General features: G+C 36.7%; 1 protein-coding gene across 6 annotated transcripts in view; it reads left to right on the top strand.

The window, feature by feature from the left end:
• Positions 1–15,163, top strand: part of lyst (lysosomal trafficking regulator) — a 192,206-nt gene extending 177,043 nt beyond the window's left edge. For all 6 annotated transcript variants that reach the window (XM_021472744.3, XM_068218743.2, XM_073920308.1 and 3 more), the window contains 6 exons: positions 2,166–2,264; positions 5,075–5,214; positions 8,703–8,800; positions 10,729–10,885; positions 11,015–11,086; positions 13,665–15,163. In XM_021472744.3, the coding sequence (XP_021328419.1) occupies positions 2,166–2,264; positions 5,075–5,214; positions 8,703–8,800; positions 10,729–10,885; positions 11,015–11,086; positions 13,665–13,803 (705 nt within the window). In that variant the 3' untranslated portion in view covers positions 13,804–15,163. The remainder of the gene's footprint in view (positions 1–2,165; positions 2,265–5,074; positions 5,215–8,702; positions 8,801–10,728; positions 10,886–11,014; positions 11,087–13,664) is intronic.
• The last annotated feature ends 2,409 nt before the right edge of the window (positions 15,164–17,572 follow it).

Here is a 17,572-nt window from a genome sequence, read left to right as displayed (position 1 = left end):
GGATGATGTGAGTTCACTGTGCAGCTGAAGCAGAGGAAGAACGTTTTATTCGGCTTTGTTTTATGTTCACTCAAGCTATACCACCCGGGAGCTGTTTGCACTGTGAACCTGACCACACGAAAATAAGTAAAAGAAGGATTTTGTCCGTCTCATCCTTTGCACGAGCATGAATTAACGAGCTGTTACTCTGCCGCTGGACATCGCTGAAGCGGAGAAAGTAACACTAGTTTGATCATGTATAAATTTCATTATGACTATATTGTATAAATATTATTATAACTAGGCCTACAACATCCTGACAATCAAAAACCAAATGACATGACGTCACAGGCGATTGTCTTCTGAGTGCACCAGACATGAATGCCACTCCTCATAAAGCTTGAGAAGGAGACAGTACTGTATGGTATATTAGAGATGAGCGGATGGGCTATTATTTCATCCGCAACCGCATCACAAAACTCATCATCCGTCCGCCATCCATCCGCACTAACATTTTTGACAAAATTTTAAAACCGCAACCGCCCGCCATCTGCTGACTGAGCTCTTTATTTGAATGGCTTATTCCTTTTTATTATTAAATGAATGTTTTTTTATTGATTATTAGAAAATAGAGAATGACTTTAATGACATGCAGTTAATCCAAACGTGCAAGTCAAATCCAGCATTAATTGACGCTTTGAAGTGACGCTAAACAATACGAGGACGTGTCTTTCTTTACACTTGATTCGATTCCTCGGTCCTTGAGTCTTTTCCTTGCGTCCTTCCCTCGCATCCTATAGGGGTGGAAAGACGAGGAAAGAAAGCAAGGAAAGGAAACGAGGATACACAAATAAGAAATGAGAAGCACCCTATAAAGCTCTCAGAATATCAGCAGTGAACTCCGTCTCCAATTGGCGCACAGGGACAAAAATAAATAAATAGCCTAAATTAAATGCTCTGTACTGTACAATTTTTTTTATTATTATTGTAGCCTAATAAAAAACGCATTTTGACACATCATTTCAACATTCAGACGAGAGCGCCTGGCCTCAATGCGCCCTGCTGCGCTAAAGGAGCGCTCGCTCGCAGCACTTGTTGCTGGAAGGCATAGAATTCTCTTGGCAAGGTGCTGTAGATGTGGGAATGACTGCCTTGTTTCTCCTAAAAGGAAAGTAGATTTTCCTCTGCTGATCCGTCTATACGGAAGTTTGTAAAGGAATATTTCTGTACTTTATCGAGAATTAGTGCACCCAATTCCTCCTCTCATTCTGTGAAGTCAGTTCTACGCTTTTTCGTTAGTGCGCCAGCTATGTGTACAAAAACAGTACAACCGCCCACCACCCGCCCGAATTAAATTTAAATATTATTTTTCGTCACGTCATCCGCCTGATCCGCGGTTTATCCACGGATTCCGCGGCTGTAACCGCCATCCGCGCATCTCTATGGTATATATCATTTGTAAAGTAAAGACTTGCAGGTTAAGGAAACGGCATATAGTAGGAAGTTGCCACGGGCCTTGGTGCAGATGAAAAGTAAAAAAAAAAAAAAGTGTATTTGTATATATGGAATGATAGGTAACTAGACAGAGATAGATTGAGCTGTGCAGCAGCTGCCGAAGAGCTGAGCGCTGCAGACGCAGCTGGTGTAAAAGGCAAACGGCTGCGTGCTGATTCTGCTCTCCATACGCACCGCACACACAATGCTCATGCACTGCTTTCGCTTGCGATATGAAACAGGCGTAAGACATAGTGTAGCTCCTCCCCTTTTTTGTTTTGTTTTTGTCACAGCTCTGCCAGTGAGAGTGGTTGAGCTGCAGTGCACCAAATGAACAGCCAGCGAGAAGCGTCTTGAAGGGGGCGGGGCATGTCAGACACTAGAGAGCATTTGATTGGTTATGATGTGATGAGAAACTAAAGTATGTGGTGACATGAATAAACCCTTGATCCATTTAGGCGGAAGTGACAAACTACAAGCTTTACATGTTTATATCAGGTTTATAGCTTCTAATTTTGTCATCGTTTTGGAGTGCACTAGCTTATCGATATGCTTAAAACTAACAATACTGATACTGACATCTAAAAGACTTTCATTTCAGGTGCCCTTTAGGTTTGATTTTAGAGTGAGAGCATGAGTCCTGACAGCATGTGCACTCATTAGTGTGTGTTTCCTCCTCTCCGTCTCCTCAGGTGAGCAGTTGTGCCTGGGTGCCGGACAGTTGTCAGCTGTTTACAGGCAGCAAGTGTGGAGTCATTACCGCCTACAGCAACCGCTTCACCACCACCATGGTATGTAACCATGGCAACACTGCCCCCCTTCTCCCTCACCCACGCGCCCGCCCACGTCCATTATCACTCCCTGTAGAGCACCTACACACACACACACACACTCAGTGTTTGTAGTGGCCTTGTTAGTCATCTCCTGGTTGCCCTAGAAACACATTTCCTGCAGCCCACAGGTGGGCTGGTGAGTCTGGGCGTCAGACACTCTTTTTAACACACTCATTGATAACGCAGGTGCTTTTCTGCTTCTCTTCCATGTTGAAATCAATCCAGCCCAAAATGAGTTCTGTTATCATTCATCTCATTCCAAATTCGAAGAGCTGCAAAAGCAGATGTTTGGAAGAATGTTCACGCTGCACTTTTCGAACAGCTTTCTTTCAAAGTCCCTAAAAGTAGATGTTCATTTGTGTGTGATGTTTGAGTGATGCATTGTGTATCTATTTCTGATGTACTCCACATATATTGTTTTATTTTATTACATAGAGTTAAAGTCAGAATTCTTTATATTTTGTCCCCAATTTCTGTTTAATGAAGAAATAAATCTAATCATAATAGTTTTAATAACTAATTTATAATAACTGACACTAGTAGACACTAGTATTCAGCTTAAAGTGACATTTAAAGGCTTAACTAGGTTAATTAGAGTAAAGTTAGGGTTATTAGGCAAGTCATTGTGTAACTGATTTGTTCTAGAGACAATCCAAAACAAATATTGCTTAAGAGGGCTAATAATATTGAAAAAATGGTTTAAACCAAATAAAAACTGCTTTTATTCTAGCCGAAATAAAACAAATAAGACTTTCTCCTGCAGAAAAATATAGGAAATACTGGACAAATTTCTTAGTTATACCTTGAGAAATATTTGAAACAGAATACATTTTACACAAATAATTTTGCCCTTAACTGTATATTATATTATTCTACATTTATGCACTCTCAGACAAATGTTTGCTATACTTTTTGCATTTTTAAACAAGTGTCTCATGTTCTAGGCTACATTTATTTAATCTCAATTCTGTACAAATATGCTATTATCCAAAGAGATTTAGAAACGAGGATAAAGAAGCACTTTAGTAATTTAGTGAAATATATTTACAGTATAGATAAGACATTTTCTATTAAAATAATTGTAAAATGTCATTTATTCCTGTGATTAAAGCATTATTTTAAGCATCAATGTCAGAAATAATGTTAATGCGGTTATGATCAAGAATTCGTTTTTGATCATTATTAACATTGAAAATCCCTCAGACTTTCACAAACCTACAAAGCAACTGTTCTGCTCCATAATAACATCAGTAATAATCAGCAATGGTCATCATATTTGAGTCATGTGACACTGAAGACTTTCAGCTTTGAGTTAAAGAAATTAATTTATTTTTATTATATACTTACAGTTTTTATCTACACTACCTTACAAAAGTCTTGTCAATGATCACAGTTGTAAGAGCAGCAAATAATAACTTGACTTCTAGTTGATCATTTAGGAAAGTGTCAGAAAGTAGATTGTTCCTATGAATCATCTGTTGTTCTGCATCCTAATCATCACAAATACTGTAGAACACCTACTGGAACCCACATGAAGCTAGGATTTTCACAGAAATCAGTCAAATTTGGGGAACGAACAATCATGGTTTGGGGTTACATTCAGTATGGGGGCGTGCGAGAGATCTGCAGAGTGGATGATCAACATCAACAGCCTGAGGTATCAAGACATTTGTGCTGCCCATTACATTACAAACCACAGGAGAGGGACAATTCTCCAGCAGGATAGAGCTCCTTCTCATACTTCAGCCTCCACATCAAAGCTCCTGAAAGCAGAGAAGGTCAAGCTGCTCCAGGATTGGCCAGCCCAGTCACCAGAAATAAACATTATTGAGCATATCTGGGGTAAGATGAAGGAGACATTAAAGATGAACACAAAGACTCTTGATGAACTCTGGGATCCTGCTGAACGCTTTCTTCTTCATTCCAGATGACTTTATTAATCAGTGATGTGAGTCATGTCAGAGATGTATGGATGCAGTCCTCCAAGCTCATGATGGAGTCAGACACAATATTCATTCTGTCTCCACTGCAGCAGGACTTTATATTCTATACTGGACATTATTTCTGTTCAGTGATGACACTTTAGTCTAAGCAGAGTCAGACCTTACTGTCCTAATCAAATCAGTCAACATCAAGACATGATCAGATTTTATTGTGCTCAAATAAGCAAAATCTAGAGTCTTTTACCTTTCATATGAGCCACTTCTGATACCAAATGAACTAGAAGTCAAGTTTTTATTAGTTGTTTCTAAAGCTTGGATAGGCCACAAGACTTTTGTCAGGTAGTGTAAATAAATGCAAACTCTAGAGCACAATAGACTCCTTCAGAAACTGAACCAGACAGGTAATATATACTATTATTATTACTAGCAGAAGTTTAATTCCAATCAATCACATACTAGATGCCAAAACAAATAAATGACCTATTTTAAACCTAAAACAAACACCAGTGGCGAGAATATGAAAATGTATGAACATCGATTGAGTAGGCCCAGCGAACATATCAGCCAATTAGTAGTCGACAACTAAGCAAGGGTTTTTGCCTATAATAACCAGTTTGAGCTCTACAAGCAGCAGCCATGTGCTGGTGTGTTTACTCTGAGCCATAAAAGCAGATCCGTTAAAGCAGCCTTTCAGCTCACTTCTGCTTATTGAGGATGTTATCAGTTCCCTAATGAGGCCATTAGCAAAACCCCCAACTCTCTACATCTGCAATTACACACAGAAGAAGTGTGTGATTGTACAGTGTGTTCCTGTGTTTCCCTCAGCCCACAGAGATGGAGGTGGAGTCGCAGGTTGATCTGTACGGACACACAGCCGAGGTCACGGGTCTGTTCGTCTGTAAACCCTACAGTATCCTCATCAGTGTGAGTCGGGACGGAACCTGCATACTCTGGGATCTCAACAGGTCTGTGTTCAGCCTACAACACATTACATCAGGCTTATTAGATGCTAATTATAACATTCAGTTCAAGTTTATGGAGCCTTTTCACAAGTTGAAATAGTTGGTCGACTCAGAGCGCAGTGAATGGGAGAGAACAACATATCATTATTTTACAATCCTATTTACTGAAACAATAAAAGAAAACCTCCATGAGGGTGCTATCAAGACTTTCAGAAAAAGGAAATAATTAGTGAGAGACTGAGAATAGAGAGAATAATGTCAGATTTGCTGTCCCAGCCCCACATAGTCGCCGTTTATATCAATGTTGATAATTAGCCGCATCATGTTAGCTTTATTCATTCATTTATTTTCTTGTCAGCTTAGTCCCTTTATTAATCTGGGGTCGCCACAGCGGAATGAACCGCCAACTTATCCAGCAAGTTTTTACGCAGCGGATGCCCTTCCAGCCGCAACCCACCTCTGGCAAACATCCACACACACATTCACACACTCATACACTATGGAAAATTTAGCCCACCCAATTCACTTGTACCGCATGTGTTTGGACTGTGGGGGAAACCGGAGGAAACCCACGCGAACGCAGGGAGAGCATGCAAACTCCACACAGAAACGCCAACTGAGCCGAGGCTCAACCCAGCAACCTTCTTGCTGTGAGATGAACGTGCTACCCACTGCGCCACTGTATCACCCCTCATGTTAGCTTCGTAACATCTAATTTTTACAAGGTGGGCCGTTACCCCAACACTCGACCTCCAACCTAGATTACCAGGACATTCACACACACACACACACACACACACACACACACACACACACACTCCGGACAATTTAGCTTACCCAATTCCCCTATAGCGCATGTACTTGGACTCTGGGGGAAACCGGAGCATCCAGAGGTCAACATGCAAACTCCACACAGAAATGCCAACTGACCCTGCCAGGGCTCGAACCATTGACCTTCTTGCTGTGAAGCATCAGTGCTAACCACTAAGCCATCGTGTCACCCCAATTATACAAAAATATTTTTGTATATTAGTAAATATTGTTTAATTTAAAAGGCTTATAAATAAATAGACTGTTCAAATGATGGTCAAAGTGGAAATAGAAACATTAACGTCGGAGTACATTGATGCTGTTTCTTTGTAACTATTTTGGATAAATCATTTGGTAGCAGTTTTTAAAGTGAAAGTAGAATCCAAGTAAATCCTGCACCACATTTTATTGCTGTACTGTAATTAGTACTGATTCAAACTAAGGACCAATGCCAATTCTATTTTTGAACCCCTAACTCTTCCCCTTCCCCTTGGCCCTTGAAACAGAGTGTGAAGGTGAAGGGCTTCAAAACTTACCCCTGAGAATTGGGACAGCGCTACAGCACCTGCACACCTCATCATATGTCATCGTGACCTCTTGCTTCATATGAGATCAGACGATCTGCTGGAGTTATTTCAGTGGTGCTATTTTTTGTTTTTTTATCTTCAGGAAATCACTCAATGCATATATCATGTTATCAGAATGATATGATGTGGTAGTAAGCTTGTAACTGTACTGTGTATTTACACCGTGGCCATATTCATCAATGTAAACACACCAAAAACAACATTAACATTATAGCAGACACTGTAAAAAGCTCATTCTCAGCCACTAGACTTTTCTGACAGGGTATTCCAGTGTCATCGAGTGTCAGAATGTTGTGGGACTGCTGTACAGAAGTTATGATTAGGGATTATAAACATTTTGCTGTTTTTATTTTAGCGTTGTGAATGTATTAAAGCATGTGCTTGTTTGTTGTAAAAATGGGAAATTTTCTTACCCACTGGTTTTGAGTGTAGTCCTGAAAAATCTCTGTTTCAAGGGGTATTTACCCCTTCCCCTTAGCCCTACGTCATCAAGCTAAAGAGAATTGGGAAATCCGTACTTCTTCACGTGAACACAACAAATGAGGGGTAGGGGTGAGGGAAAAGGCTAAGGGGTAGAACTGGGATTGGATCGCAAAGATTAATGCAAAGGGAGACATTGGCTTTTACAGAGTTTGCTTAGCAAAGCCTACAGCAAACAAAGTTGGGGGAATACTATAAAATAAATCTGGGCTAGTGAGATCACAAAAGCTTCAGGTTATGCGCATTCACCATGCGCACACACCTGCACAGCGAAGGGGTGTGGCCAGAGGTGCTGTAATGGTTTAGCAGAGAAAGCTAAAATGGCATAAATGCTGCTATTTTCACAGAGCTTTCTCTGTTTATTTATTTGGGCTTCCAAAGACATGACACAAAGAGAGAAGTGCTTACAGTTTATTTTAAAATATGTTAAAAGATATCGCTCTAGCATTTCACAAAAAACAGCTTCCAGAATCTCTCGCAGTTCAGTGCTGGATTTTGCTAAAAACTCCTTGGAGAAGGAGCAGCTCCAACCAGAATAGCAGGAGCTGTGGATTGAGAGCCACAACCTGGAAGTGTTTTCATATGTTAAAATTGATCTATTACATGCACAGTTTCTAACGTTTACAGTATGTTGTAGCGAGGACGTAAACAAGGATGTAAATAACAGGAAATGCTGTTTGGCACCGCTAACAATTTAGCTACAAGTTCATACTTATCCATCAAACCTCTGTAAACTCCCACTATCCTCAGCAGCGCTGCAGTGTCTCTCTATGCGGACGCTTTCCCTGCGTTCTACATCTCAAATAACCAACTCGCAAAATACACGGAAACAAATTACTTACACATGCTTATAACTCGAATATATATGAAAGACACTTGTCAGATGTTATTTTAGAGAGCAGGTGTGCGGTTCAGCTGTGTGCCCTTCATTTTTCTGTCTGATTCAGGCTCAAACTGATACTGCTGGACTGACAGTATTTACACTGCAGAGGCGTGCTAGTAGAGGCGTGATGCTTTTCCTAGTGACGCTGAGCCAATCCGCAAATAACAGCACATTATGTTAGCCAACCAATCAGAGCCTCTTGAGGGAGGGCTTTCGGAGAAACAAGGAAATATGACAGTGGTGTTCATGTTAGCTGAGTAGCTGTATATATTCAAAGTAAGATATATGAACAAATAAAATAATTTTCTACAAAAGAAGCATGAGCACACATTGCTCTGCCTCTTATAAACACAACCAAGCCTTAAAAGTACACTCTGGACCACCCCTTTAAATACTTGTGGTAATTACTAGCGAAAATTGCACGTAAATCACACCAAATGTTTTCTTTGTATTTAAGAATTTCGGGGACATCATGAATGAATTAAGTTCACAGACTTTTTTTTTTTTTTTTTACAAATTTAAGTGGATTGAACATAAAACAATCAAGTTCTCTAAAAAAATCCTCAAGATTTTTTGCCGTCTCAGCTTGTTTTAAATGAGTAATACATATAAATGTTTCGAGTGTAATGGTTATGCTGAAAAAGCAAAGCACTTCCTTTCAGTATTCACTTACCCTGCAGTGCTGAGAATCCTGTGAGTGTGTAAAGACTGCTGTTGTTTTGTTGTGCCAGGTTGTGTTACGTACAGAGTCTCAGCGGTCACAAGAGTCCAGTGAACGCGGTGTCAGCCAGCGAGACCACCGGAGACATCGCCACCGTCTGCGACTCAGGTGCTGTTCTTTGGACTGAAATCACAGCTCTTATGTGATGCATGTGGATAATACATGTGTTTATGGAGGTGTAAAGCACAAACTGACACAACAATGGCGGAGTTCATGCTAGTGCTGTTGTTGTCAAGTGTTTGCTAACACTTTATCAGCACATTGTGGATTTACACTACAAGGCAGATTCTACATACTGTACTCATCAGTGTCATCACATCTCCACAGCTGCTGTTTAGTCAGGCACTTGAGAAGAAAGTACAGATACCCTAATATAATATTGCTCCTTTAAAAGTATAAAGTGCTTATTCAGGGTTACTTGAGTCAAACTATAAAAGTACTTACTGATGAATTTGAAAACCATTTATTTAGCAAATCCTGTCATAAGCTGATAACCACATTAATAATTTATAATCACTTGAGTGAAAACATATAAAACAACATTCACACAACGAACACCATTCAGATGAGTTTGTACAAATAAGTGAATTATTTACTAGAGACTTACTCTGAATAGTTCTTTTGAATCAGTGAATCATTTACTGGAGACTCACTCTAAACAGTTTGAATCAGTTTACTGGAGACTCACACTGTACAGATCTTTTGAATCAATGAATTGTTTTCTAAGGACTCACTTTGAACAGATCTTTTGATTGAAATCACCCTGACCATATAATTTGAATCAATGAGTCATTTACTGGAGACTTACTCTGAACAGATTATTTGGATCTGTGAATCATTTACTGAAACTCACTCTGAACAGATCCTTTGAATCAATGAATCTTTTACTGAAGACTCACTCTAAACAGATAATTTGAATCAGTGAATAATTTTTTGAAGACTCACTCTGGACAGATCATTTGAATGAATGAACCATTTACTGAAAATCACTCTGAACAGATATTTTGAATCTGTCAATAATTTACTGGAGACTCACTCTAAACAGATATTTTGAATCAGTTAATTATTCATTGAAGACTCACTCTGAACAGACAATTTGAATCAGAGAATAATTTTCTGAAGACTAACTCTGAATATATAATTTGAATCAGTGAATTATTTACTGAAGACTCACTTTGAACAGGTTATTTGGATCTGTGAATCATTTACTGAAATTCACTCTGAACAGATATTTTGAATTAGTGAATCATTTACTGGAGACTCACTCTGAACAGAACTTTTTGATTAGTAAATAATTACTAGAGACTCATTTTAAACAGATAATTTTAATCAGTGAATCATTTATTGAACACTCACTCTGAACAGATCATTTGGATCTGTGAATCATTTACTAAAATACACTCTGAACAGATCTTTTGAATTAATGAATCGTTTACTGAATACTCACTCTAAACCGATCATTTGAATCTGTCAATAATTTACTGGAGACTCATTCTGAACAGATTTTTTAAACCAGTGAATCAGTTCCTGTAGACTCACTCTGACCAGACAATTTGAATCAGAGAATCATTTCCTGAAGACTAACTCTGAATAAATCATTTGAATCAGTGAATCATTTACTGAAGACTCACTCTGATCAGATGTTTTTAATCAATAAATCATTTACTGAAGACTCGCTTTGTACAGGTTATTTGGATCTGTGAATCATTTACTGAAATTCACTCTGAACAAATCATTTAATTCAAAGAATCATTTACTGTAGACTCACTCTGACCAGACAATTTGAATCGGAGAATTTCTTGAAGACTAACTTTAAATATATCATTTGAATCGGTGAATCTTTTACTAAAGACTCACTCTGATCAGATCTTTTGTATCAATGAATCATTTATTGAATGCTCACTCTTGAATCAGTGAATCATAAGCAATACAGCGTTTTGGCCACAGATGTGTACACATGGATCATTTTAATTGCTTAAAAGTGCCTCGATTACAGTGTATAAAGTAATTGTGCCGATGACTTCCTGTCTGTGCAGTGGGTGGAGGAAGTGACCTGCGGCTGTGGACCATTAATGGAGATCTGATTGGTCACGTTCACTGTCGTGAGATCATCTGTTCAGTGGCTTTCTCCAATCAGCCGGAGGGAGTTTCAGTCAATGTGATCGCAGGCGGACTGGAGAACGGGGTGGTCAGGTGAAGGAAATCACAGTTATTGATCAACTTGTGCTAGCAATGAAAGAAACAATATGCAATTATTTGTTTACTTTGGTTTAACCGTGTGATATTGAGTTGTTTATTTGTTTCCGTTTGATCTATTCTCAGGTTGTGGAGCACGTGGGACCTGAAGCCAGTCAGAGAGATCACGTTCCCAAAGTCCAACAGACCTATCATAAGGTACACCAGTGTTCTCAATGATTATGTTTTTGGTTTTGCCTCTTTTGGTCACAAGTATTTCCTGCATTTGATCATAAGAAATGGATTAATACCTGTGCTATACCGCTAAATCTGCAGCATAGTACTCCTATATTCAGTGTTGCGTGATCCTTCAGAAATCATTCTGATTTGCTGCTTAGTATTTTTGTGTAAAATATCGTTTTTGAGGATTATTTGATGAATATAAAGCTGAGAAAAACAACATTCATTTTAGATCAGAATTGGTAATTCATCTTTCACTTTTTAGCAATTGTATTCAATAGCCGGCTGCTAGCTCTAATACATAGACATTACAGTTTTTCTTGTTTGCTTTGACCTAGGTTCCACTTCATTTTCATGATCACTATCCCAGCAGAGCAGAGGACAGGTCTTGCAAATGTGTAAACCCTTTCTCATTAGGTTGACACATTTTCCCCGCCATTTTTCAAAACAGTTAACACGGATGTCCTTTAAGCAGTCCAAACTCCATTGTTTCAGCTATGATAGCCAAACAGAAACCATCTATTCCTAACCATTAGAAACTACTATGATCAGTATGAATTCACCGAAGCACCGGTTTGACACTCCTTTACACAAACCTTCAATTAGTAATCAGTCTGCAAACATTAACAATGGTGGAAGATCTGTGTTGTTCTGTGCCAGCATTGATGGAGGAGGTCAATAGTGTCCTATACTCCCGATAGATTTGACTGTATATTGGTTTACATGTGTTTCCTCTAATATTTAAAATATTTTATTACTTTTGTCTGTTTTTGTTTTTTTTTATCGAGTATTTCAGATTTCAGCCACAGTTTGAAAAATGTCATGAATTCAACATAAATTTAAGCATTTCTTTAAGCATAAAGCATTTCATATTCTGGATCCAATTCTTTGCAAAAAGGCAAATTTGACAGCCCAAATAGAAAGACAACACATGGCATTGGCAATAGGCTACAATAGCAAGCAATGGTGCACTGATTCACCCTGAGTTCTGTATTTTGTATTCTGTTGTCCATTGTGCAATGATTAATTAAAAGAGCTCACATACTTGTTACTTGTTGAAAACACGTACACATGCTGTTTGACGGCTCATAACACGTTGCGAAAACAATGCGACATTACCAAAATGATTTTACCACTAAATAAATACAGTCAACACATTGATCACTACACGTTCTAGTAAGATTGTAACAATACACATATATTTTAGTGCAGATGTAATGCTTACATCATCAGCACACAGATTCATGTGAAGTTATTTTATAACAACATAACACACGAAAGGCAAAAATAATATTTTAAAAATGCCTTTAAATAATCTGAGGGCAGTTTCATTCAGTGAACAACCTTAGTGTGTGATGCTGCCTTGTAGATCAGGTCAAGAAACACGATCTCTGCAGTGCGACTAGTCGACGTCAATCAAAAAGCGTCACGGCTCCTCAGTTTATGATTCCTTGAAACCACTATGGGAACGGGACCTGAGAGTTCTGTTTGAGCCTGAAGATTGGTCCAAGATCTGTGAAGGTATTTTTCCAAAATGTACCTCAATTTCCACACGTGAACAAAATCAAGTTTTTTTCACAGAATTTATTTTACACCTGTTCGTCTGCATAAAATGTTCCCAGCCTGTTCCGATCTCTGTTTTAAGTGCAAAACTTGTAAAAGCACATTTTTTCATGTATTCTGGTCCTGTGTTTACATCCAACCATTTTGGAGAGGGGTTCATTCTGCAATCCAAGAGATAATTGGAAAACATTTTATTTTCTCCCCCTAACTTTTTTTGTTGAATGACATTCCAGAAGACCTTTGTGACTCAGAGCTCAAACCTCTGTTTAAAACTCTTACATTTCTGGCTTAGAAATGTACATTTTTTAAAGTGGTTTACTTCTCAAACTCTAACTATTTCCATGTGGATTTCTCAGTTGTCAGCCTTTCTTCCTTTGGAAAAATTAACTTATGACCTCAACCACAAACTGGACAAATTCAGGAGACTTTGGGAACCTCTTCAATCCTTTCTACATAAACTCTGAAACTTTTATTTTAACAGAGCTCTGGCTTCTTCTGTTTTATTTTGACTATTTTGTATTTTTATTTATTTATTATTATTTATCTATTTTAAACTTACATTTGTAAATGCTTATTTGATTTGCAGCGCTTGGGTGTGGTTTGTTTGTTTGTCTGATTGTCTTTGTTGTTTGTAATATTTGATAAAATATAATAAATATAATATATTATAAAAATCTTTAATAAAATAATAAATGTAAAAAAAAGCATCACGGCAAAGCATTAGTCGACTAGTCGGTGCAACACCTCCCAGCTATTGATATACCGTTGTTATAATGTACCTGTTATATTCTATGTGTATGTACATGCATTTATTTATATAAATATATATATATTAATTTTTTGTCATTTTATTTTTAATATTATCATTGTTTATTTATAGTAAATTTTTGTAGGTTTGCTTGTGATTTTTCTTAATACATGTTAAAAGCTCCTAAAATCATCAAATAAATGTATATTGCATGTTTTGTGACGTTCTCTATCCTGTGTCTTTCAGTCTGACGTTCTCATGTGACGGTCATCATCTATACACGGCTAACAGTGAGGGCACGGTGATCGCGTGGTGTCGGCGAGACCAGCAACGCATGAAGCTGCCCATGTTTTACTCTTTCCTCAGCAGTTACGCCGCAGGCTGATTCACCGAAGGAGAGAAGGAGCCAGCATGCACAAGCCCCGCCCATGACCATCACAGTCTCCGCCCCCTGTTGGCATGGGAACGCACAACATTAACGCTGTGCTATAAGCTACTGTATCCTGCAGGACGGATGTGGAGCGAGCGAACGCAGGCCTGTGATATTCTTGGTTTCTGTCTTGGTGTTTTTCTCATTTCCCCATGTGTGATTATTATTTTTTGAAAGCTGCTACAATCTGGTCTGCCCAGATCTTTCTCTTATCGTCCCTCCTGAGAATATAAGTCCTGCTGTTGAAGACTGAAATCATCTGAACACACTACCGTCTGTATTTTGAATCCAGACTCGTGCATGAGTGACGTAACGAATGTCTGCACGTAATGCCTTCAGAACGCTGATATATTTATTCTCCCACAAGGATGAAAGCCACGTTTCCTTGGTCTTCGTTTATGAAATGCACTTGAGAGGATCTGGAGGACCTGGAGATGATGTGCAGTGAATGTCAAAGGTCACACGAGGTTCAAGTCATGCTAATATTTATTGTTTTTATTCCAGCTCCATCTGACGCAAATGTCCCAGTCGCCAGTGAAAAATACGTCAAGTTCTTAATCATTAATATAGTTGTGTTTATCTTCTGTATTGTTTAGTTTTGTGTATTGTATGTTGTGTTCAACTTTATCTGAAACATCAGAGATCTAGATATGATTCAACGTTTTGTCAGATCTACCTCTAGGAGCACGTTTCTGCATCGGGATACAAATAAAAAAAGGTAATTGGGAATCGATTTATTTTTTTCTCTGAGACAAACGTCTGAACTGTGAGAAATGCTGACGAAATCACCAGATGCACTAAGAAAAGGCTGTTTGGATCTTGCAATTCTCTCATTTCTGGGATAAAAATATTATAATTGTAGAATTTTTCCCCTCATGGCTCTGAGAAAAAAGAATTGTGAGGTATAAACCAGAATAGGCTGATACTTACCAGATACAAACAAAAATAAATAAATGTCTGCATTTGTATCTTGTAATTCCAATTTCTAGGTTGAAAATAAAATGAGTAAATATATACTATATATCATTTTATTTTTTCCTCTCACGATATTGAGGGAAAAAGTCTGAATTGTGAGATATAAATGCTGACAAACTCACCACATGCAAAAAAATAAATAAATAAAAATCTGTGTTTGTATTTTGCAATTTACCAATTTCTAGGATAAAAATTATAAATTGTAAATATAAAGATTATTTTATTTTCCCCTCATGATTCTGAGAAATAAAGTCTGAATTGTGAGATATAAATGGAAGAAATGCTGAAAATAAATGTTTGTATCTTGCAATTCTCTAATTTCAGGGATAAAAATGAAAAAGGTTACTGTGCAAAGTAAATATGTATCATTTTATAATTTTATTATATTTTTCTCCTCACGATTCTGAGAAAAAAAGTCTGAATCGTGAGATATACATAAAAAAATTCTGCCAAACTCACCAGATGCAAACAAAAAAATAGACGTCAGAATTTGGATTAGTAATTTTCCAATTTCTGGCATAGAAACTAAAAATGTAATTCTGCTTAGTAAATATATATATAATGTTATTTTATTTTTCCCCTCACAGTTCTAAGAAAAAAGTCCGAATTGTGAGATATAAATAAAAAAAATGCTGACAAACTCACCAGATGCAAGTAAATAAATTAGAAACCTGCATTTGTATCTCGCAATTCTCTAATTTCTGGGATAAAAATTAAATTGAGTAAATATATAGATCATTTTATTTTTCACCTCATGATTCTGCGAAATAAAGTCTGAATTGTGAGATATAAAGGGAAACGATGCTGAGAAACTCACCAGATGCAGAAAAATAAATTGTTTGTGTCCTGCAATTTTCCAATTTCTGTGATAATAATGATATATCTATATAATTTTCCCCCTCTCAGTTCTGAGAAAAAAGTCTGAATTGTGAGATATACTGTAAACCAAAAAATGCTGATAAACTCATCAAACTCACCAGATGCAATAAAAAAATAAAATAAAAAATGTCTGCTTTTGTATCCTGCAATTTTCCAATTTCTAGGATAAACATTAAAATTAGTAAAAAAAATAATTATATATATATATATATAATTTAATTTTATTTTTACACTTACGATTCTGAGAAAAAAGTCTGAATTGTGAGATTTAAACGGAAAATAATGCTAACAGACTCACCAGAAGCAAATAAAAGTCTCCATTTGTATCTTGCAATTCTCCAAATTTAGCAAAAATATATGCACTTTTTTCACAGAACTGTGAGAGGGGAAAAAAAAAAAAAAAAAAAAATATATATATATATATATATATATATACATATATATATATATATATATATATATATATATATATATATATATATATATATATATATATATACATACATATATACATATATATATATATATTTTTTTTTTTTTTTTTATCACAGAAATTGGAAAATTGTAGGACACAAACGAAGACATTTATTTGTTTTTTTGTATCTGGTGAGTTCCTCAGCATTTTTTTCATTTATATCTCGCAATTCAAACTTTATTTCTCAGAATCGTGAGGTGAAAAATAAAATAAAATGATCTTTATATTTACTCAATTTAATTTTTATCCCAGAAATTGTGGAAGTTTATCAGTATTTTGGTTTATATCTCACAGTTCAGACTTTTTTTTCAGAATCGTGAGGGGAAAAATTATATATTTATTTATTTATTTATTATATCATCAATTATAGCTGTTTCTTGCATTTGCAGTTTATATAATTTCTCTAAATTCTGAAAAACTCACAACTCTGAGACATTTTCTGGGAAAAATATGGTTTAAATTGCACATTTAAGTGTTTTTTCACATTTATTTTTAAATACATTTCTCATAATTCTGACGTTTATGCTTTGAGATTTTAGAAAATGCCATTACTTTTTTGTCTTTTTATTCTGTGGCAGAAAGAAGCTTCCGTAAGGACCCTCCTGATTAAATCTATAGCGCTTTAATTCACATTTGGGTTACAAAAACAACCTGATTTCTATTCAAAGTCAAATATTTATTAGTTTAAAAAAGAAGAATCAGACGCTCTTCAAGTCTTAAATGTCAATGAGCCTTAAATGTGGAGGAAAAATGATTGAATTGAATAAAACGAGTGTCCACCTGTCGACAAATCTTGGCCTTTTTTAATGCATGTTTTTCCTGTCATTTGTATTTGCTCTCAGTCTTACATTACAATAACTGAATGATCTTGTCTTACATTTTAGTGTTTACCAGAAAGGGAATGCTTTTGGCTTTTGTTCCCCACTACAACTTCTGTCCGCATTAATTTCTAAAATATTAAACATATGAGTTTAACTGAAGCCGTCACTGAAAATCAAGCACTTCATCTGCTGTTTACAGAGTCACGTGTTTGTTTGTTTCTGAAAGTTTCCCATGCTTTAACCGTCTACATTTCTCTTTTAAGTATCGTGCACAGTATTGTCATGTTCACAGTTCCCTGAGAAAAACACATGGATGTTATTTTGTGTGAGTTTGTGAAGAAACCTGTGTGGGTTTGTTTGACTGAAGTATCATAAAGCGTATTGTTATCATTGGTTTGTGTAATTTAAGATTGATCTGTTCACCAAGGCCTGGCTGGGACATTTATTTCCGATTTGTTTTTTTGTATTTATGAAATATGTAATAAATTGTCACCTATATATAATATAAATATATTCATGAAATTTTGATTGTTGATGATTGCACTTGTTTTCTTTCTGTACGATGTTATTACTA

The sequence above is a fragment of the Danio rerio genome, chromosome 13, assembly GCF_049306965.1.
Source record: "Danio rerio strain Tuebingen ecotype United States chromosome 13, GRCz12tu, whole genome shotgun sequence".
NCBI lineage: Eukaryota > Metazoa > Chordata > Actinopteri > Cypriniformes > Danionidae > Danio > Danio rerio.
This window is presented reverse-complemented; position numbering and strand designations above follow the sequence as displayed.